General features: G+C 31.9%; 1 protein-coding gene across 2 annotated transcripts in view; it reads right to left on the bottom strand.

The window, feature by feature from the left end:
* LOC126815237 (intermembrane lipid transfer protein VPS13A) overlaps positions 1-22,622 on the bottom strand; it is a 103,998-nt gene that overhangs the window by 13,777 nt on the left and 67,599 nt on the right. Inside the window, exons 55-66 of one of the 2 annotated variants that reach the window (XM_056099384.1) lie at positions 22,524-22,538; positions 18,791-18,904; positions 16,821-16,922; positions 13,638-13,733; positions 13,083-13,151; positions 9,513-9,626; positions 7,587-7,673; positions 7,142-7,213; positions 6,221-6,346; positions 5,748-5,881; positions 2,920-3,049; positions 2,509-2,631 (exon numbers count right to left, since the gene is read on the bottom strand). In XM_056099384.1, coding sequence (XP_055955359.1) covers positions 2,509-2,631; positions 2,920-3,049; positions 5,748-5,881; positions 6,221-6,346; positions 7,142-7,213; positions 7,587-7,673; positions 9,513-9,626; positions 13,083-13,151; positions 13,638-13,733; positions 16,821-16,922; positions 18,791-18,904; positions 22,524-22,538 — 1,182 coding nt within the window. The remainder of the gene's footprint in view (positions 1-2,508; positions 2,632-2,919; positions 3,050-5,747; positions 5,882-6,220; positions 6,347-7,141; positions 7,214-7,586; positions 7,674-9,512; positions 9,627-13,082; positions 13,152-13,637; positions 13,734-16,820; positions 16,923-18,790; positions 18,905-22,523; positions 22,539-22,622) is intronic. The other variant, XM_056099385.1, reaches the window with a different exon arrangement.

Raw genomic sequence — 22,622 nt, 5'->3', positions numbered from 1 at the left:
CATATTGTAGAACAAGTTGTTAGTGATATTGTTAGTATTATAAGAATGAAATGACAACACAAATAATATTAGTTATTACAAAGTCAATGTGTGCAGGAAAGAAATTGTAAATGATTTACTTCCAATCAAACAAAACGTCATCATCCTATTAGATACAATATAATCACTAAACTGTCTCATACTAACACATTGTAGGATTGTTATAATGGGTCAATTTTTTCAATGAATTGTGAATTCTAATTATTACTTCATTATGGATACTTTTTCAAAGTGGCTGCATGTAAAATTTCAAAGTCATTGAATTTAAAAAGTAAATAAATTTGAAATAGAAAAAAAAATATACCCTAAACCTCACATTAAATGTAAAGGCAACTTATTCAAATCTGTTTCAAGAGAAACATACAAATTTGGAATCAAAAACCTCTGAAATTTGATAGGGCTCTGTTTTATTCCAGAGAAGAACTCTGGTTTGTAAAATATTCATAAGAAATTGTAAATGGACAAAAGTTACAACAATATAATTCTGTTCCAATTGAATATGGGTAATAAAAATATTATCCTTTAAAAAATAGAGAGAAAAAAAAATCACATCTAATAAACAGTAAAAATCAAATCTAATGTAATAAACAATAAAAATCACATCTAATCTATTAAATACAGACATAATAGGTTGCCAGGCAACAAAACATATGCCCACAGCAGCTTAATCATCTGATCAGTCAATAAGAGTTGTCTCATACTTACTTTTTTGTAGGTAATAGGAGCATTTACAAGACACTGATATCAATTTCATACCATATAGTTAATAGTTTTTGGCTTTGACAGTTCAGAAGTTCTTACAAAGTGAAACAAGGGTCATAACTTTAGAAGTAATTAATAGGAATTGTTAAAATGATAACCTTTTTTTTGTTAGAGCGTTCACAAGGTTCTACAAAGTGAAACAATGGTTATAAGCTTACCTCTGGAAGTAATTAACAAAAATTGTTCAAAATCATTAGGCTTGAAAAATAAATATAAAATTCTAGCAGTTTTGATGATAGCTCTTGTTGCTAGGGCAGTCACAAGAACTTACAAAGTGAAAAAGAGCCACAACTCTGGAAGTTATTATCAGAAATTGCTGAAGTTCAGTAGGCCTTTTCGTCTCACTAATGTAAAATGATCAGATGATAACTGTAGAGTGTGAAGAAAGTGTGGATGGCGGACAAATGGAAGGACAGAGGAAATGACAATATATAACCACATTAATTACAATGTGGCATATTAAAATCAGATTTAATTCTAACAGAGTAAAAATATCTGTAATAAAAATTCACATCTTGTCTAAGAAATACATGTAGTAAAGATAGGATGACAGGCAACAAAACACATGGCTACAGTTGCCAAATTGTTTAGGCAATCACATTCTTTTATAGATAGCTAGAATTAGGGTAAAATTACATTTTTTAAAATTTGAATTGCCTTTTTTTGGCTCTACATTACACAATTGGAGAGCATTTTGGGCACATTGATCAGCAGTTTTAATATTTTCTATAAACTATTTTCTTGAATAACATTTTTTTCTTCTAAATGAGAGTTTTGCAGCAAATTGTAACAACACTGTTTATTTTGTTCCTTGTTAAAAGATACTAAAAGGCAACAACTCATTTATCTCAATAACATAAATAATTCAAAAATGTTTCCAAGTTAAAATCAATAGATAACTATGACATCTAGAGTATCGATAAGACAACTGTGTAAGATGAACCATAAACCAGATGAAGGGGGTTAAATGGGAATATACAAGTCATACGACCACATAAAAATATGTGTGTATAATAAAAAACAAACTTATATATAATAAAAAACAAACTTATATATTTATAGTTTTCAAAGATCTGAGACTATTTGGATTGATCACATCAATATTTTGTAATAGTCAGATCCAAAATAATCTACACTCCACTTTTAAAAATTGTAAAACCCATAAACCAAATAGTTGAAAACATAATAAAATTTGATGTTGTTGTATAATATTCCAACCTGTTTAACTGATCGTAATCCTGGCTAAACACAAACATAGTATCAACTTTATATCAAAATAAATCTTTCCATTTATGAAACGGTTATTTATGAGGAGCAAAAACAAAAATTTTATAAATACGATGGGTTATTTGGGACTTCCAGGAAGAATAGCTGGTCGGTAACCTTATCTATTTTAAATTGACATAATTTGATTTTAATTACATCAAGAATGTTTAAATTAATATTGAATGCAACATTTGAAACAGATTTGGCAATTCCTTGATGAAGAGCAGACATTCTGTGTTTCGATTTTAGTGACCTTTCTTTCTGTAGATCAGTACTTGTTTTATTTTATAATTTCGCAAGCATATAAGGTTATTTTATCCATAACACTTATTTTCTAGTGTACTATATCTATAAGTTTTGAATAATGGCTTTTGAACAAACATGCTCTATGTGAATGATCTATTTGTTTTTATCTTTATAATGACATTATACTGTACTCACTTCTTTAGCTAGTCTAGCTATTAAACAATCTTCAGTAAATAATAACACTCTCTGTAATCCATCTAAGAATGATACCCAATATATCTTTGTATCATCATCTAAGAAAAATTCTCCTGATTCATCCTAAAAAAAATATTAAAAGAAATACTACATCCATAGATCATCAATGATAAAAATACAACCATGGATTTCAATTCAGTTATACAACCTTGGAATTCAATTTAGTTACACAATCATGGAATTCAATTCGATAAACAAAATTGGAATTCAATTTAGTTACACAACCTTGGAATTCAATTTAGTTACACAACCTTGGAATTCAATTCGGTTACACAAACATGGAATTCAATTTGGTTACACAACCAGAAATAAACTGTTCTATTTGATACAGGACACTAGTGGCTGATTTACCTTAAGAAGATCAGTTTTCATATCTTTCACTTGTCCACAACTCCATATTAATTGTTGCTTGCCCAGTATATCTTCCCATGTATAAATAATTGATTGTTCACGATCCAATGTGTGAATAATTGGGTGACCGCTAAAAAAAATTAAACATATTTTATTTTTACTGCCAATGTACACATTCTGAATGACACTTAATATATTATATTATGCCTTATTTATCTCCTTAACCAATTTAACCCTAGAGCCTATGAAATGAAATGAAATGAAATGGGGTTTAACGTCCTACTGTTTTGCTCCGAACTGGGCTAATGAAGACGGGCATACGCCATACAGTGTGCTATGAGGGAAAATTTGCCCGGACAGCGGCACTACGGCCTACTCTTATATCGAATTCCAACTGTCAAGGGATCTTTTACGTGCACGCCAATGTGTACACGGGACCTCGGTTTTTCGTCCCATCCGAACGACTAGACAGCTGTCCTTGTCAGCCCCTCCGTCCTGCATCACTGACAAGGGAGAACCACGCCGGAAAATCTGGATGAACTTTCTCGGCCAATGCAGGGATCGAACACCAGACCTCCAGGCTAGCGAGCCAGCGCCTTACCCACTTAGCCACCGTGATCCCCAACCCTAGAGCCAATTAAAAGATTAGCTACGAGCATACCTACCCCTAGACACATTAAATCAGCAGGGCCCATCTCCCTAAGCCAATTAGTGGATTATTGTTAATCCTAATACCCTCTACAAAATTGCAAATACAGTAGAATCTATATGAGCAGCCACTCCTATTCAGCAACATCTCCTTGTAAGCGGTCACGATAAATTCCCCCCGTAGAAATTCTGTTGTTTCATCTCTTTATTCAACGGTCACTCCTGTAACGCGGCCAGCGGTCACTATTTTACTAATAAATTCAACAAAACATTGCCCATTCAACGGCCATTGTTGAATGATACCATCTTGTCGTTCTTTGTAACACCCCCGCTAATCCCGTGAGTAGTAGTTAATTAACTGGACCCCCACTGATCAGGTAAAAAGAAATGTAAACATAACAATCAACCCGGGATTATCTGTTAATTAATCTTTTGTTTTATTAAACGACTAACCTGATCATTGTTTTCACGCGTAACGACACATTATTTGATACTGATTGAATAAAATAAAAGTACCGAGTTTTGTCACGATCATCTAGTATCTCTCTTAGCGCCTCCTATAATATTACATACAGAGTTACACCCCCTGTAAATAGGGGATAAAATTAGCGATGTTTTTTGTTCATGTGCTTTTTGATAAAATAAAATGAATTCATCAATTTTCTTCACAAAAATGGATAAATATTATCGAATGCATCACAATGGTAGACAGTAGTATCGAAGGTTGGTACAAAATGACAAGTTTACAGAAGATATGTCTGAGATTTGAGTAAAGAATTTTCGTCCGGCACAAGATTCAGCGACGGCCAAATTTACCGCTTCCAATGCATCCAAGCGTAATATTTAATTTATGTTGGTACAAAAAGCAACAAGATTTTATTAAGAGGCCACTCCCGTTAAGTTATGTCCGAGATTTGAGTAAAGAATTTTCGTTCGGCGCCAGATTCAGCGACGGCCAAATTTACCGCCTCCAATGCATCCAAGCGTAATATTTAATTTATGTCGACACAAAAAGCAACGAGATTTTATTAAGAGGCCACTCCCGTTAAGCGGTCAGTTGTGAAAATTCCCTTGGGTGGCTGCTTAATGCAGATTCTACTGTAACTAAACAAATATTTTCTATACAAAGAAATACTCTGTTACAAAAATGTACAGATTGTGGTGTTCTTTCCAATGATATAAAATTCAATTGTACAAAGTGCCAACTATATTATAAACAATATTGAAAAGTCAGTTCCACTAAAATTATGATTTTTCTGTCATAATGGTAAAATAATGTGCACAAGTATCCCCTAAGAATTTTTTTTTTAATAAATAGAACGCAAATATAGTCCCTCATGGTGGCAGCAGTGTTCAAAGTAAATATAAATAAAACTGTTAAAAGAAATATCGCCCCAAATGACCGTGACTTCATCGCTACCGGCATTTGACATTTCTGCTTTTGTTTAGATATATGGCTGGAATTGTCGTCTTCTTTGCTTCATTGCGTCGAAAATAGAAATATATACTTGAAATCTTTGACAGTATAGTATTCCTCTTGATTCGATTTAGCTTTCCAAAGTCTAGAATTATTATCGGTAAGTTTTGTGGTATCGTCTGTCTGGAAGCATATCCAAGATGGCGGCCGACACGCTTGTTCACGGCTGGAGTATATGTATTCTTTGCATCATAACGCCAAAAAAAAATATAAATAGTTGATTTCTTTGACATTGTCATATTCCACGATATGCCTGGCAGTAAATCATAAAAAATCTGGTTCCATTTCACTCTCCAAATCATCAGCCGTAAGTGATAACGTGAAAATATTGGAATAAAGTCATTGACACAGTGTGAATTTTCACCTCTGACCTATTACGTAAATACCGTAAGATCCTTTGTTGAAACGTATTTCTTTTTTTCGATAATTAGCGAATATAGCATTTCTTTTCATTTGGTGTTTTACTTTTATTACTCAATCACCATTAATTTAAGAAATAAAAACAATAGAAATCAGTTGATTGATCAGGCACTTTTGTTCGCTAATGCTGTTGTCAAGTATGATGGGTTCGCGAGTTGATTCACTACAGCAAAGTGACAGGTGCGAACTGACTCGCATTCGTCAATTATGGGTTAACATCAGACATGGTTTGTGTTCAATTACTCATGAAAAGAATATAATAAAAAATGTTTAAAGTAATTACTTCTGATTATAATGAACTGTTCCTGAACTGGTGAAGTTAACAATGTTGACTGTTGCAAAACCAGATTTATAACTTTTAAATGATGTAACCATGGCAGCTTCAGAAACATTACATTCCACTTGTATTCCACCATACTGTTAATAATAAACATATATATACTTAAAAATACACAAACATACTGAAAAGGGATAGAGAGAGAAAGAAATAGGATAGGGACATGATAATCTACTGTCAGTACAAGCTTGGGGTCGAAACCACCATGCCACTTAACTCAATTAAAGATCTCATGACTTAAAGCCCACATTTAACAGACAACTGTTTCCCACCCACCCATACAATACTCTTGGCCTTTTTACTGTAGGTTAATTAGGCAGGAGGACCAGGTGGACTGCAATTTCCCCACATTACTTTACTCAGAAATAATATATATTAGAATCTCTAAAGAATTGATAAGTGTGTAAATTTATTCTCACCTCGTTTTCTAGTTTCATCAGACTAATATGTGCTTTATTTATAAAGAAAGGTCCTGTAGTAACTACAGTATCAGCAACTCTAGCCTTAAGTTTCATATCTTTCTGTTCTGGCCAGAATGGTAAACACTGAAAATACAATTCAAATCAGTGTATTTCATAAATGTAGGAAGGAACTGCCATATTAGCATCATTATTTATAGAAGCATTGGAGGTCTTTCAAGTAGATAGTATTGATGTTTATCAAAACAAAATAATTCTTCGTTATACAGCTACACTGAACATGTTCAACGTTTGGCAATGTTAAGACAAATTTGCCAAACCATGGCTGAACTATATATGCATGTTTTAAATCTCAAGGTTGTCAAGGAGTTTTATAAACGCGTATTAAAAATATCTTACTCCTAAAAAGTTTGGGAACCAATGATCTACAACAAGATTGAACATCCTACCTCAATTATTGTGTCTCAAAAGTCAGAATCAAATTGCTCATCTCTGATGAGCCTAAGCAGAAAATGTTCATCATCGAACTCAGTCAAGGCATTCACCTAATTAACACCTACACCAGGTTTGAACATTCTAGCATAACATTAGGAGCAGAGTCATTGTGTCCCAAAAAGCGTAACATACAGATGGAGGAACCCATTTTACCGTAATAGTCTCCAGCTTTCTTTGAAAGGTGGGGATTGGGAACAGAATCATAAAAGTATCACTGTATTTGTGCAGTACCAGAAACAAGGGTTTAGAAATGGATACATATTGTTTCAGTGAGCGGTATCCAGGTTTGAGGACACCTGTATAGTTTACAAGGCTATAAACTTAATAACACTGTATAAAATTAAACCATGTATACAGTATACCAGGCATAGTTAGAGATCTAACTAACAATATTTAACACTGTATTTTATAAAACTATATATTTACCTCTTGTGGTTGAATATTGAACCATTTCAGTTCTTTAACTTTGTCATTGAATTCAGCACACTGTAGAACATACTAAAACAAAAATAATAAAACAATTAAATAATAGTAAACAGTATAAATGATAAGGTAGTTTAACATGGTAGTTTTATAATAAGCCGTTATTGACCATGTACCACACTTTATCAACATAAAATGATATCAATGTGACAGGATGTTTTTTGTCGGGAATCAAACCTGTGACTCTCAAAATGGAAGCCATACACCTCTACCTTGTGAACCAAAGAGAATTCCCTCGACCAAGTCAGTAGAAAGTAGCCTATTTTTAAACTGAAGACACTGCAGGACAAAACAATCTAGGCATCCCCAGATATACGAACAATCCCACAGCACACTACATATTTACATCCCTCTGCTACATCAACATATATTTTATACATGTACTTACATCAGCTGTATTGAGTAGAAGATAAAATGGTGTAAATGTTACAATCTTTGTTAAACCAGCACTAGTTAGAGATATCTTTACACCAACCTATTAATATCGAAAATAACATCAACATTCATGTACATACATATGAGAGAGAGAAACAGGCTTTAAAGATGGGTTCCCAGAAAAGTATTTATTGGGTGGTTATTTCCAATAAAAGTATGACAATTTTGGTATATATGGAAAGTAGAGATATCCAATCTTACTAGAAAAATACTCTGTGATTCCCCGAAAAACACTCATGGAGCGTATACAGGACAAAAATGTAAGGGTTCCCCTAATCAACAGTCCGACGATTAGGAACTTCTGCACGCATGATGTCAAAGGTCACAAGCGAACATTGAGCGCTTGATGTACAAGTTGATAAACTTTATGAAGAGTTAGACGTACAATACTTTCTGAGATAAAAATGACGGAAAAAGACGCGGGTAGTGGATAATCCTAGAATTTAATTAGGATTCGATATTTGTAATAAATAGTAAGCGATTAAAGACAACATCGTCTTATGTATGCAATGAATTCTCCTCTGACTCCCAAGACGTGACGTAAACATGACCTGGTTTGATCAAATTTTAATAGCAGGGCATTCCTTCGCAATTACAATGTTTGAGAAGGATTTGAAGCATAATTATGACAAATTAATTAGTTTGAATATGTTTTTGGTCCATATATACCATTAAATCACCCAGTTTGTACGAGGGAACCCATCTTTAATAGTCACTTAACACAAACTAAGTTAAATCAGAACATATGCTACCATCTTTATTTCAATAATTTTTTTTTTTTGATTTTTTTTTTTAAAGCAATGGGAGGAAACCGTAGGAAACAGTGTTAGGCAGCCAATCTAAATCGTCTGTGCTTGTCATTACATTTTTTAATGTCAAAAGTAAGAGTCTAGAGTTAATGAAAACAGAGAGGCAACACGACAATTTACCATAAAAAATTAAGATTTTTTGATAGGGGTCTTTCCTATATGAATATATCTATCAACTGCAAGTTTGTGACCATTTAAAGATAGGTTGCCAGGCAACGAAACATACGCCCACAGCAGCTAAATCGTCCGGGCAGTCAACAAGAGTTGTCGCATATTTTTACTTTTTTCGGTAATGAAACATCTATAATACACTAAAATCTGATTAAGAGCAACAATTCAGAAAACCATTAGAATTTGTTTGTTTTTTTATAAAGTTCTGCCCCATGCTAACGTTTTGTATACAAAACTTTTAATATCATGAAAATCAATATACTTCTTCGTCTCAAGATCTTAAACTCTGTGTATCAATCTGAAGTCAATCGGATGATAACTTTAGCCTTTAAAGCGTCACAAGATTTTGCAAAGTGATCAAGGGCCATAACTCTGGCAGTAATTATCGGAAATCGCTGAAAATCAATAGGCTTCTTCGTCTCATGACCTTAAACACTGTGTATAAATTTAGCTGTTCAAGTCATAAAGATTCATTGAAAATCAATATACTTGTTCGTCTCCAGACCTCAATCTGAAGTCAATCGGATGATAACTTTAGCCTCTAGAGCGTCACAAGATTTTTCAAAGTGATCAAGGGCTATAACTTTGGAAGTAATTATCCGACATCACTGAAACTCAATATGGTTCTTCATTTCATGGCCTCAAACACTGTGTATAAATTCAAAGTCAATCGGATAGTAACTTTAGCCTCTAGAGCGTCCACAAGATTTTTTGAAGTGATCAAGGGCCATAACTCTGGCAGTAATTATCGGAAATCGCTGAAAATCAATAGGCTTCTTCGTCTCAAGACCTTAAACACTGTGTATAAATTTAGAGTCAATCGAATATAAACTTTAGTCTCTATAGTGTCCACATTTAAATGTGGGCGTATAAAAATTATCTGCAGTTAAGATTTTTACCTCATATATCCTTTCTTCAGATTTATTTTTACACTGTACTGTTCCTGAACTTCCTACAGTATCTAGAGAAAATTTATCAGACCATTCTGTAGTTTCTCCTAATCTTAACATAGCCTGTAAATAGTTTAATATATATATATGTATATTTTAATAAGATAAAACAAAAGTACTATAACAATTAACAAAGGAAATAAACATGATCAACTGTTTAAGGTGACATTAAACAAATTTACTTCTTTCAGGCACAGCCACAAAACAATACAAATAATAAGATAAATTATCTACAAGTAAATACAGACACTATCTATTTCAATAACAGAAGAACATAATTTTCTAACAAACAATAATTAAATTATGACCTAAACCTCTGTTAAATTAGACTTGTATTAATTTTAAAATATATTCACACCATAAAAAAAAAAACATGAGGCAACCCCCCCCCCCCTTTTAAAAAAGATTCTAGATGCTTCAATCACCTGAATTACGCTAATAGTAAACACACATGGAAAATTTAACCTGCTGTTAATCCAATAAGTTTTTTACTATATCTGAAGTTTAATGAAAAATTTATTGACTAAAAAAGAGTGGGTATCAAATCGATCACATAGGAAGAAAATTTAAAAAAAAAAAGAAAAAAAAAAACTAAATAAATAAAAGAAAAAACTTTACCACCATAACAAATAAAAACACACAGACAGAAAAATACAAATTCAACAAAAATAACAAAGACAATTATGTCCAACGACTGATTAGTTATCCGTTTATTTCACAAATATATTTTGGATATGTATGATCAAATTTGGTTTGAAGTAATCTGGATAACATGTCAGAAAATACTAACAACAATTTCTCCCATTTTATTTGAAGTCTTACATTGGGACTTCATTATTTCATCTCATTTGAACGGCTAGATACTGCTTGCCCTTGCCAGGCCATCTGTCCTGCATCACTGACAAGGGGAAACCACACCAAAAAACCCCCGAGACCTCTTGGTTAGTGAGCCAATGTCTTATTCACTAACTCACACAAATTTTGTGGGAAAACTAACTGACTGACAAAGGCATGCACCAAGAACATGAATTTTGAAGTGGGACACTCACGAGGATAGGCAGGCGATTGAGATGACCCTACTCATATCTTAAAATAACATCAGTATGTAATGCAATGGTAATATAGACAAAAAAAAGTAAATTCTGAACGTGCGATCTGGTAGGAACAGTAATTATTTAAATTGTACAGGGACGTATATTTACAGATTTCGCTGTAAACACTATAGATGTATGTTGAAATATTTTCATAACCCAAGCCATAAAGATTTAACATGCAACTCTGAAAAGATTTGATAATTTCAAGATGTAGAGTTTGAGATTATTAAAACAGGGTTTTGTTAGCCCCTTAATACCTGACATAGATTTTGTTTCTCCTTCTGTTAGAATGATGATGAATATATGTTAGTTGATTAATATAAATAACATCATTTAAAACAAAAACAACCCCAAAACACACATATATATAAAACACATTAAACCAATAACATCCTCATTTTATTTTCAAGACATTAAACAGGCATTATGTCAAGCTAAATCTGCCTATAGCAGGTCTTTCTTTGGGCCTTAAATGTTATAATAATTATTAATTAGACATTTATTAACGACGATAATCAACTCTCGATGCCATCAGATTGCTCCAATTTTAAGTAGATTAGAATGGTTCGGCCATTTATTGATTGAATTTAAAAATAGAGAAGCGAGGCTAAGACTTGAATGACCAGTACGGTGGTTACGATCAATGCACACATTGATAACTTCGCTCAAAATAAAGTAATTTGAATGAAATTTTCAAAATATTTATTTTGCATGATCTATTTTTGAAACACATGTATTACTACTAGAATGGCCAGCTCTTTATCTAAATCTTACATAATGCCCTTTAATAAGAATGTCTAAACTCTAATCAAGGTGCAGCCAACTACTAATGAAGTCTAAGCTGTGAAACATTGCGTGGCAACATCATAGATACTTACAACACACACACATAATACATCAAATTCAGATGTGACTAGTTCTGGCTAAATGGGACATATTCCAAGCTCCTTAATTTAGCATCATGGTACAAAAATCAAAAAAAAGATATGTTGCCATGCATTAAAATATAAACCCACAGCAGCCAAATCATCCTAGCAGTCCTTAAAGGTGTTACATGTTTATTTTGTTGTAGATAAAAAGAGCATTTCGAGTTGTCAGAATCCCTGACAATAAATACCTAGTAGGCTTTTTCGTTTCAAAGTGATCAAACTCTAAAATTGATTATCAGAAATATGTTTTGAGGGTTTTGGTTTCATTTAGCTAGATCTGGTCACATATATATTATATTTTATAATGAGAAGATGTACATCTATAATGATATTAAAAAACGGTTACACAAAATCTTGATAATGATGAAAAAGATTTCTACTGTCTGTGACTGAAAATATTAAAATGTTCGGAAACATTTTGGACAGTGACAAGAAAATTTGACAGGAAGGGTAATAGTCATATTTTTTGTGCTTGAAAACCATATGAGGACATTTTTCGAAATGCTGTGCTTATATATATGAACCATTGATTGTTGTCCCATATAATAAACTAGTGATTGTTATCTTGTTATTGTATAATAAACCAGTGATTGCTGTCCCGTATAATGAACCAGTGATCGTTGTCCCATATAATAAACTTGTGATTGTTGTCCTGTATAATAAACCAGTGATTGTTGTCTCGTAAAATAAATCAGTGATTGTTCCATATAACTGTGTTAGTTCTGATATATACACACACACACACTCATACATATATATATATATATATATATACACATGTTGTTGTATTATCCTAGTAACCCCATAATTAATGCATGCTATCATATTCATATTATTGTATCTTCAATGTAATATGTAAAATATATCTTCTTAGTTCATGCTTCCTACTATTACCATTATAATGAATGTTATGTACAATGATATAAAGCAATGATAAAATCTACACTGTTATAAATGTTATTCTACCAGTAATCAAATGATGCAATTGAGAAGCTGTAATAAAGTCATTGTTTACCAACAGACAATGTTTATACTCTATTCTTTATGACATTCAACTAATTTCATGAGAAATTCACATTTACTGCTATCTATATAGCAGTATTACACACAAACACCGAAAATACATCATGTTTCATTTTTGTATTTATAAAAGTTTTATTTTTGTATATTAGTTGCAAGTTATGTCAGAATCAAAAGATTTTATGACCAAAACAGAATAAAAACAGAATAAAATCTAGATTTTTCTTTAATATTTGTGATCATTTTACTTTAGCTTATTACTTACATTTATGTATGTTTCTACCAAGTTTATTGTAAAGTGCTTTTGAGCACTCTTTGTGGAAATGGCACTATATAAAAATTCTTAATAATAATCATAATAAAAGTTTAAGTTGAGATCATACAGAATATAGTATAAAATAATGATAAGTATGATACAGTCGAGTCAGTGCAATCTATAAACTAACAATCTCAATATTCACAATATATATACATACTTTACCAATCTGTTTCATTTCTTTCACTTTAACAGCTTTTTTATCATCAGACTTTTCCGAATTAATTTTCTGTGACAATAGTTTATTTGGTTAAATTTTACTTGATGATTTTGAAGCATTATTTATAATGATCAGATACTATTTTAATGATATGAGAAAAGGAGTAAAAACCGTATTACATTTGTCTATTCAATTTAAAATGTACTTGGCAGACACAAAAATGACCTTTACAAGTAAGCATTTGTTATATCTAAAACTGTAATAATTATGTTCATATTTTACTACTGAAGAATATCATAAAAGGATGAATTTTGTCTATATTTTGGTCAATAATGAAATTTATACAAGATATTATTGTGACTTTATGCATTGGTGAATGGTATATAAATCTTAAATATAATTATGTATAATGAATTGTAAATCATTGTTAGTTATATAATAAATAAATAAATGCTTCATTTCCAGCATTTATTTAGAATGAATTGTATATATGGTATAAATATATATATATATATATATTTGAACCAAAAAGAGAGCTAATCAATATATACTTACTTTTTTCTTACTAAACATAGATTTAGGTTTAAATGAGAACAAAATACAGCCATCAAATATTGGTGGATGTTCAATAGGTTCATTGGAATCAGAACCCTGTAAAATTATGCACAAAATGAAAATTAATTCTAATAGACCATGTCAACAAAACTATGCACATTAAAGATATGTTGCCAGATAACAAAACATATGCCCACAGCAGCTAAATCGTCCTAGCAGTCCACAAGGAAAAATCCTTAGACCGTATATCATTGCTGAAATTTCACTAATCTAAATAATTAATAATTCATGTAAATTTCATACAAGGGCAAACTAGGTCACTTCCACTTCAGGACTAACACATGGTTTAATTTTAATTCAAAAATTCTCTAGCTCTTTGGGGAGCTTTAGATGCTAGAGGAAACTGGAAGACCCAGAGAAAACCAACGACCCTACTCCTTTTCACGTACAAACGTTGAATTTGATAATTAAATAAAGCATATTAGCTAACACAAATAAAATAAGTTGTTTGCAGTCATTTTATTTGTCTTGATGAAAAAAACTAAAACATAATGCACGCCCGCCCAACTATCGATATGTAAGTCATAAAAAAAAATGTTGCATGTGCCCACATGCTTCATACTGATTTAGATGAAAATACTTATTTACGGGTCTTGACTTTATTATAGATATTAAAGGAAGAACCTCCATTTTTGTATCACATGATATTAATTACCTCCTCTGATTAAATAGAAGTTCATTCGTCCACACAGAAATCCTTGGTCTCACACGCAATTCATGATTTACTTAGCTACCTACAGGGGTGACTTATACAGGGTTTCCATAAAATAAGTCTACAATTTAACACATAATATGTACCACTTTTGGATCGTCATGTCTTTATTGATTTCCATCCAAATTGAGAAAGGCAGTATACCTGTTTCCCTGTGGACTATTATTGGAGTTGAAAAGGCGACAATGGTCGCTGAAGTCACTCCTATTGCTTTGCCGGTATTTATGTAATATTTTTGATTAAAATTATTTCCCTTTCAGTCAGTGTTTAGTGCTTGACAAATGATCGCTTTCTGTAATGATCTCATTTAAAAAAAAAAAGAAGACCGCTCTCCTGCCCTTACAATTTTCAGCAATAGCCAAATTTTACTCTGCACTCTAGCCAGCAATGTGGTTAAAAAAAAGAAGAAAAAAACAAAGGCTGCCAGGCAAGATAATCCCACATTTTGCAAGAGATGGATAGAGAACAAACTAAAAAAATCCCATTATTTTTCGTACAATCAGGGGCCATAATTAAAGAAGTTATGGACTGAAATGCGTGAATATCGAAAGGGACTGATATCTTTGGGATATAAAGATTTCGTCAAAATCGGACAAAAATTGTGACCTCTATAGGGTCCACAACCTTCGTATTACAGACTTGTACACAATTTGAGTGCAAGGAGTTGCCATTTGTTGGGCAGTTTTGGTTCTATTTTCACGAAATTCAAACTCAACCATCATTTGGGTGTAACAGTGATACCGGTACATTCAAAAGTTTTTTTTTAAATCGGATAAAACTTGTAACCTCTAGAGGGACAACAAGCTAAAAACGTGATTTTTCATACAATCGAGGGCCACCATTCAGGAAGTTACGATCCAATATGCTTGAATATCGACAGGAACCAAGATCTTTGGGTTATAAACATGTATTTCAAGTTTGATCAAAATCGGATCAAAATTGAAGAGCCCCGGGGAAGAACGATCTAAGTCACTTTTTCAACGAACTCCAGTTAATGGCGCCAGCTGGTAGCAAATTGTAAAAGCTTTCTGTGGAACAATCAATTTCAGGTTAAAACGATCGGAGTCACATCGAACCAAGGCCCTTCTGAAATGGTCTCCTGGACAAATACAAGTCCATCATATTTATTTAACCTTAATTTGGCTGAAAAGTGGAAGTCAGTTGTTGTACTGGTAATTATGATTTGTATTAAACATCATTTTGAAGTTGTAATTACACCCAATCGTTGTTCTGTTCGCGTCAAGCATTCTCGTCCAAAAGTCTGTTTTGCTTTTTATGTGAAAAGACAAAAATGTGACTTGGATCGTTCTTCCCCTGGACTCTTCAATTGTGGCCTCTAGAGGGTCTACAACCTTAATATTATTTACAATATTTGCATACGAGGGACGTCCATTTTGTCTGGCAGTTTTGGTCCGATTTTCTTATAATTCAAACTCAACCATCATTTGGGTGTAATGGTGATATATTCAAACATTTTTTTAAATCGGATAAAATTTGTTACCTCTACCTCTTTAAGTTATAAACATACATTTCAAGTTTCATCAAAATCGGATGAAAATTGTGACCTCTAGAGTGTCCATAAGCTAAAAATATGACTTTTCGTACAATCAGGGGCCATAATCCATGAAGTTATGGTCCGATACATGCCAGTATCGAGAGGAACCAAGATCTTTGGTAGATAGATCTAGATTTCACGTTTCGTCAAATTTGGGCATATAAAGAGGCCCCCCCCCCTTCCCTAAATTTTTAGCTGTCAGTTACCAGAGAAACATTACATTTATTTAGTGTGTCCTTAAACAAACATTATGCAAGACCTAAATCTGTCTATTAGGCCTGAAATGTTATCTAAATTATTAATTAACCTATCCAGACCATAATAAACTCTAGATGGCATCGCTAGCCTGCGATCTTTAGTGGACTGTGAGCCGATTTACTGCATAAGTTTACTTCACGATTTAACTATTAAATGGATAATCGAGACTATGCTGTTTATCGTACTGACTTTAGTAATGATGATCAAGGCTAGGCGGAAATTCAATCGCTTTGTTCTCAGTTCATAGTGGATCAATTTGAATGAAATTTTCATCAAATTGCCTTTACATTATCTAGTTTTTAACTATTATACTGAGAACTGCCAACTCGTTATAGAATCTCCCATAATGTATCTTTAACTAAATACAGATTGGGTGATAACTTTTGTTGTTCGAGCCTTCACAAGGGTCTACAAAGTCAAACAAGGCCCATAAGTAATTATGAAAATCAACGAAAAAATAGGCTTTTTGTCTGACTAATGTAACCAACATATATATAAATTTTAAAAAGATTGGATAATAAATGTAGTCTGTGATAGACAGAGACTTACAACCACGTTTCCAAGAGGGTATATAACAAAAATGATACAAATAATTTACCTGATAGAACAAGGTTTGACCAGTTTTATTTATCATCCAATATGGACTGAACAAGGTTACATCAAAACTACCATTATTTATTTTAGTATGTAGACCAAGATCCTGAAAAAACCCCAAAAAACATGTATATGTAGGTTCATTTAAAATTATAACTTATGGGATACCTTGTTGTTAGATATGTACAAACAAATAAACACTTAAAATAAAGATAGGTTGCCAGGCAACGAAATATACGCCCACAGCAGCTATATCGTCCGTGCCGTCAACAAGAGTTGTTGCATATTTTTACTTTTTTTCGGTAATGAAACATTTATAATATTAATACATTAAAATCTGATTAAGAGTAACAACTCATTAAGTAATTATCAGAAAACCATTAGAATTTGTTTGGTTTTTATAAAGTTCTGCCCCATGCTAACGTTTAGTATAAAAAACTTTTAACATCATGGATTTAGCTGTTAAGTCATAAAGATTCATTGAAAATCAATATTAACTTGTTCGTCTCCAGACTTAAACTCTGTGTATCAATCTGAAGTCAATCGGATGATAACTTTAGCCTTTAGAGCGTCACAAGATTTTTCAAAGTGATCAAGGGCCATAACTTTGGCAGTAATTATCCGAAATCATTGAAAATCAATATGATTCTTCATCTCATGGCCTCAAACACTGTGTATAAATTTAAAGTCAATCGGATATTAACTTTAGCCTCTAGAGTGTCCACAAAATTTTTCAAAGTGATCAAGGGCCATAACTCTGGCAGTAATTATAGGAAATCGCTGAAAATCAATAGGCTTCTTCGTCTCATGACCATTAAACACTGTGTATAAATTTAAAGTCAATCGGATATTAACTTTAGCCCCTAGAGTGTCCACAAGATTTTTCAAAGTGATCAAGGGCCATAACTCTGGCAGTAATTAGCAGGAATCACTGAAAATCAATAGGCTTCTTCGTCTCATGACCTTAAACACTGTGTATAAATTTAAAGTCAATCGGATATTAACTTTAGCCTCTAGATCGAGCGTCCACAAGATTTTTCAAAGTGATCAAGGGCCATAACTCTGGCAGTAATTATAGGAAATCGCTGAAAATCAATAGGCTTCTTCGTCTCTTGACCTTAAACACTGTGTATAAATTTAAAGTCAATCGGATATTAACTCTAGCCTCTAGAGCGTCCACAAGATTTTTCAAAGTGATCAAGGTCCATAACTCTTCGTCTCATGACCTTAAACACTGTGTATAAATTTAAAGTCAATCGGATATTAACTTTAGCCTATAGAGCGTCCACAAGCAATTGTGGACGCCAGACCGATGGCCGGCCGGGGGCGACAACAATATACGACCACATTTCAATGTGGGCGTATAAAAAGTAGATATGTGGCATGTTAACAACCATATACCTGTCTGCAACTTAGTCAAGATGGTGCTAAGTTAAAAGGGGGTCAACTAAATATCTGTTCCATATATAATTTAAGTTCAATATCTCAAAGTAGTATGAAAAGAAATCAGGAAAAGTTGAAATTCCATGAAGTTTGGCAAGTCCTAGAAAAAATAGGTCCAATGATACATAACTTTATTTGTAAAAACCATAATACACCTTCTTTATGTATGGCTATATGTCTAATCACCAAGTCAATGGGCCATAACTCCAGTTGAAGTGGGTCGAATGGACATTACCCCAAGATCGTTTGTAGCTACCCATAATACACCTACATATCAAGTTTCATTTTAATATCTTAAAGAACTACAAAACAAAGTCAGGAAAACTGAATCTGAAAGGATGGAATGACAGATTGACAGAAATATGGCGGAATAACACCACAAAACCTTATTTTAACTTTGAGACAGAATACATGTACATTCTGCTTATTCTGTCAAATAATAGATGAACAGTTTTATGAAATATTTACAAACTGTTCTAATCTTGGAGGTATGTTTGTGCAAAATAATTTATTAAAACAATTTCTACTAACCATTGTTATTTTAGTACTGCCTTCATAAGTTTCAAAATTCCATACAGATAATTCGGGTATGTCCATCTTAAGAATTCTCTTTCCCGTCCATTCTCTTCCACGATAATTTGGTAGCTGAAAAAGTGTGAAGGTAAAAGGTCTGATTTATAAAAGGAAATAGAATCTAAATACATTTTAATGTTAATATTTAGCAAGACAGTTTTAAATCAAATTAATGGTGTTATATAAGAATAAGAAGTATTCCAGGAAGCACACCCAACATATCTGACCCAGTTATTAAGTTGCAAAAAGCACACTCCATTTACAAACAGTAAGCTGATTTGCATTAATTTAACAAACCCAAAAGAAAATAAATTTAAAAAATCTGAACAAGCAAAGCATGAAATAAATTCAAGCATATGTGTCTGAATTAAAAGATTTTGTTACTTAGATAAAATCATAACAGAATTGTGGCATAACATAATAAGAAATTAAGTAAAGAATCATTATTAACTCATGCTGTTCAATGATCACAGCTATTCTTTACCATTCTCTATGTTACTTTAAGATTAAAAACAAATTTCATTTTCATTTTATTTCTTTTCATAAAAGCTAATCTGAGAGGTAACTTTATTCTAAAACGTACATTAAATATAAAATTTGAATATCATTTGAAAATTAAATTTGTCCATAACTTCGAATAACATTTGCAAATAATATTTTATTATATAATTTCAATAACATTTTCAAATAACATTTGCACATAATTTATTTTAAATATGCATACAATTTTTTTTTCTAATTTGAATAACATTTGCATATATATTTTCCTCTAATCTGTATAACATTTGCACATATTTTTTTTTATAATGTACATTAACCTATCATTGTAACATACTCATTGTTAAATAAAGGTTCACTACACTAAATTATATCTTGGATATACATTGGATTTATCATGAAGATTATATATAGGAACTAACACTAACAATATATTTTATCCTAAAATGGGAATTAGCTATATTTCGTTATATTAAATCTTTATATCTATGTAGAAACTATATTTTATCATCCATTCATAAAAGCTTGATCTAGCTATATTTCATCACTCATTCATAAAAGCTCGATCTACTGTTTAAACAATCGTAAATTTTAAACGGATTTCTTAAATTGTGAACTACTTAATAATTGTTATAAAAAACTTACTTATGTGTTTGAAATCACCTCCTGTTAAATAAAATCCATTGCACAATTCATTATTCCAAAAGTTCTCTCTTGAAAAGTCAATGTTTTTGCTTGTTTTTTCGACAATGTTCATTACAACATTGCACATGTCACGTGATGAGCTAAACCATCATAAGATGTTGAAGGGGGGGGGGGGAGGGAGGCTCAAGGTTGACAAATTTTGACAATCACGTGTGTTGCAAATCAAACCAACGTGCGACCTTTCCAATCATTTGAGTTTGGGCAACAAAAATAGCAACTGAAGACAATAATATTGGAGATAATTCGGAAACAATTGATTGTCAGTCTAATAAATTATATTCACAATGAATATATCACCGATTACACAGATACTCATAAATATAATATCATCCCATAATTGTAAATACCCTGTATATTATATATATTTTTATAAATTATATTACATCCCTGTCAATTATAGGCAACTTATATCGCTAACATTTATAAACAAAGTTTTATGATTACCATATGAAATATGAAAAAAAAGGTCACTGGTTCTCAATAATTTCCATATTTAATTCATGTTCCGGCTGTTCATGTCAATAATATTCTTGATCAAATTACATTTTTTTTTTAATTGACAGATACTGAAATCAAAACATTTTTGATAAGAATAGTTCAGGATGTCTAAACATTGTTTATCGTCTTTATAAATATGTATTTACAACAAAAAATCACTCGTCAAAAGAAGCATCACAGATTGCATGTATTATTGGGCCTTATGCAGGGTTCTTAATCCATTTTGAAAAGAACCGGCCAGAATTAGGTCAAATGAGGTTCCGGTAGGAAATGAGTTAATTATAAGCTTCCATTCCCTTTAATATAACGAGACTTCTACAAAATAATTCTTGGTATTTTGTTACGGAGAATGTCATATTCTGACCACAAAAATAACAACAATTAGGTACACCATTTGAAAATTTTCCATATTTAATTCACGTACCAGCTTTCAAGTTCACGTCAGTAATACTCCTGAATAAATTACTATCTTGTTTATTCGATGAAATATTCGTGTTTCATCAGTCGATGATCTAAAATATTAGCGTTTTTCTACTATTGCCAGTATCAGAAAATGCTGCAGCCAAAATAAACTGATACGGCACCATGGCATTTCTTCATAATACAATTTGGGTCCGAGAGCAATAGCTTATTCATACATAAAATTTGAATTGTCGTAAAAGAGCCAGACACCGTTACGATAGAAAAGCCTTGCTGTCACCCCCTTGCACGAAATGATCTATCCCGATAAGTGACATAATTAGCTTCCAGTTTTGTATTTCTCGATATCCAAGATTGTGATGAGTTCAATTTTTCAAGAGAGAACTTTTTTATTCGCAAGGATATTTAGATGTACAATGGATTTTATTTAACAGGAGGTGATTTCAAACACATAGGCAAGTTTTTAATAGCCATAACTAAGTAGTTTGTTCATAATCGAGGAAATCTGTTTAAAATTTACCATGGTTCAGACAGTAGCTATATTTTATCATTCATTCACAAAAGCTTGATCTAGTTATATTTTATCACTCATTCACAAAAGCTTGATCTAGCTATAATTGATGTTTGTACTAGCCTGATGTTCTAAACCTACATGCACAAATACAACAAAGATAATTTCTTTATGATATCAGCATGTACATTAGAATTTGAAATATTATTCTTCTTACATTTTATTTAGGAAAGAAGAAATTAGAATACATGCAGATAATAAATTGAGACAAAGCTAATATATTAGATTGAACTGAAATAAAAGTATTAAGCATGTCATAACTCATAACAGTATACTTAACATTAACATGCAACATGCAGAATAAAATGTGTATACTCTTGAGTGGAAGATAAATTTTAATTTCTAAAATAATCTGTCTATAACAGAAATATGCACCCCAATACACACACAATAATCAGATAAATAATTCCATGTGATAAAATCTGCATAAATAAAAATTAACCCAAAAATATAACAGATTGTGTGCAAACTCAAGAGGAAGAATTAATCTACTTAGAATGCAGATCATCATTTGTCAAAAGTTGAAGCTCTAAAAGCAATCTCAGTCTAAAAATGGTTCATTCTATTCGTTATTTACAAAGTTATGTTGAACTAAAAATTTCACAACATCTGATATCCTTTGCAGACAATATAATCAGGCAAGTGCCATATATAAATGTTGGGTAATATTTTCCGACAGGCCTGTTTTTAATGTCTGAATGAAAGCTTGGAGATACCTACCACTGATATTTTGATTCTGTTTTCTTAACTAAATAATCAATTTGAGTACATTTTAGCATGGATTAACCCATGCTCACGACAGACAACTTCAACAAAATAAACATAACTTGTGATATTAAACATTTTTAGTCTAGTTATCGAAATTTTGACAGATGCATGAACTACTACTCAAGAGTATACAAATTTGAAATAACATCTAAGGTTAGGTATATTAGTAAATATAAAAATAATGATAACAATAATACATAATAAATACATGACATGATGTTAAAAACATACCACTATCTCCAAGGCCTGCAGTTGTTATGGAGAATGGTTAAAATGTGAGTTACTTGGGTTGATGAATTAAGAGTTATTATTGATGATATGATAAATGTT

Source organism: Patella vulgata, chromosome 3 (genome assembly GCF_932274485.2).
Source record: "Patella vulgata chromosome 3, xgPatVulg1.2, whole genome shotgun sequence".
NCBI classification, from domain to species: Eukaryota; Metazoa; Mollusca; class Gastropoda; family Patellidae; genus Patella; species Patella vulgata.
This window is presented reverse-complemented; position numbering and strand designations above follow the sequence as displayed.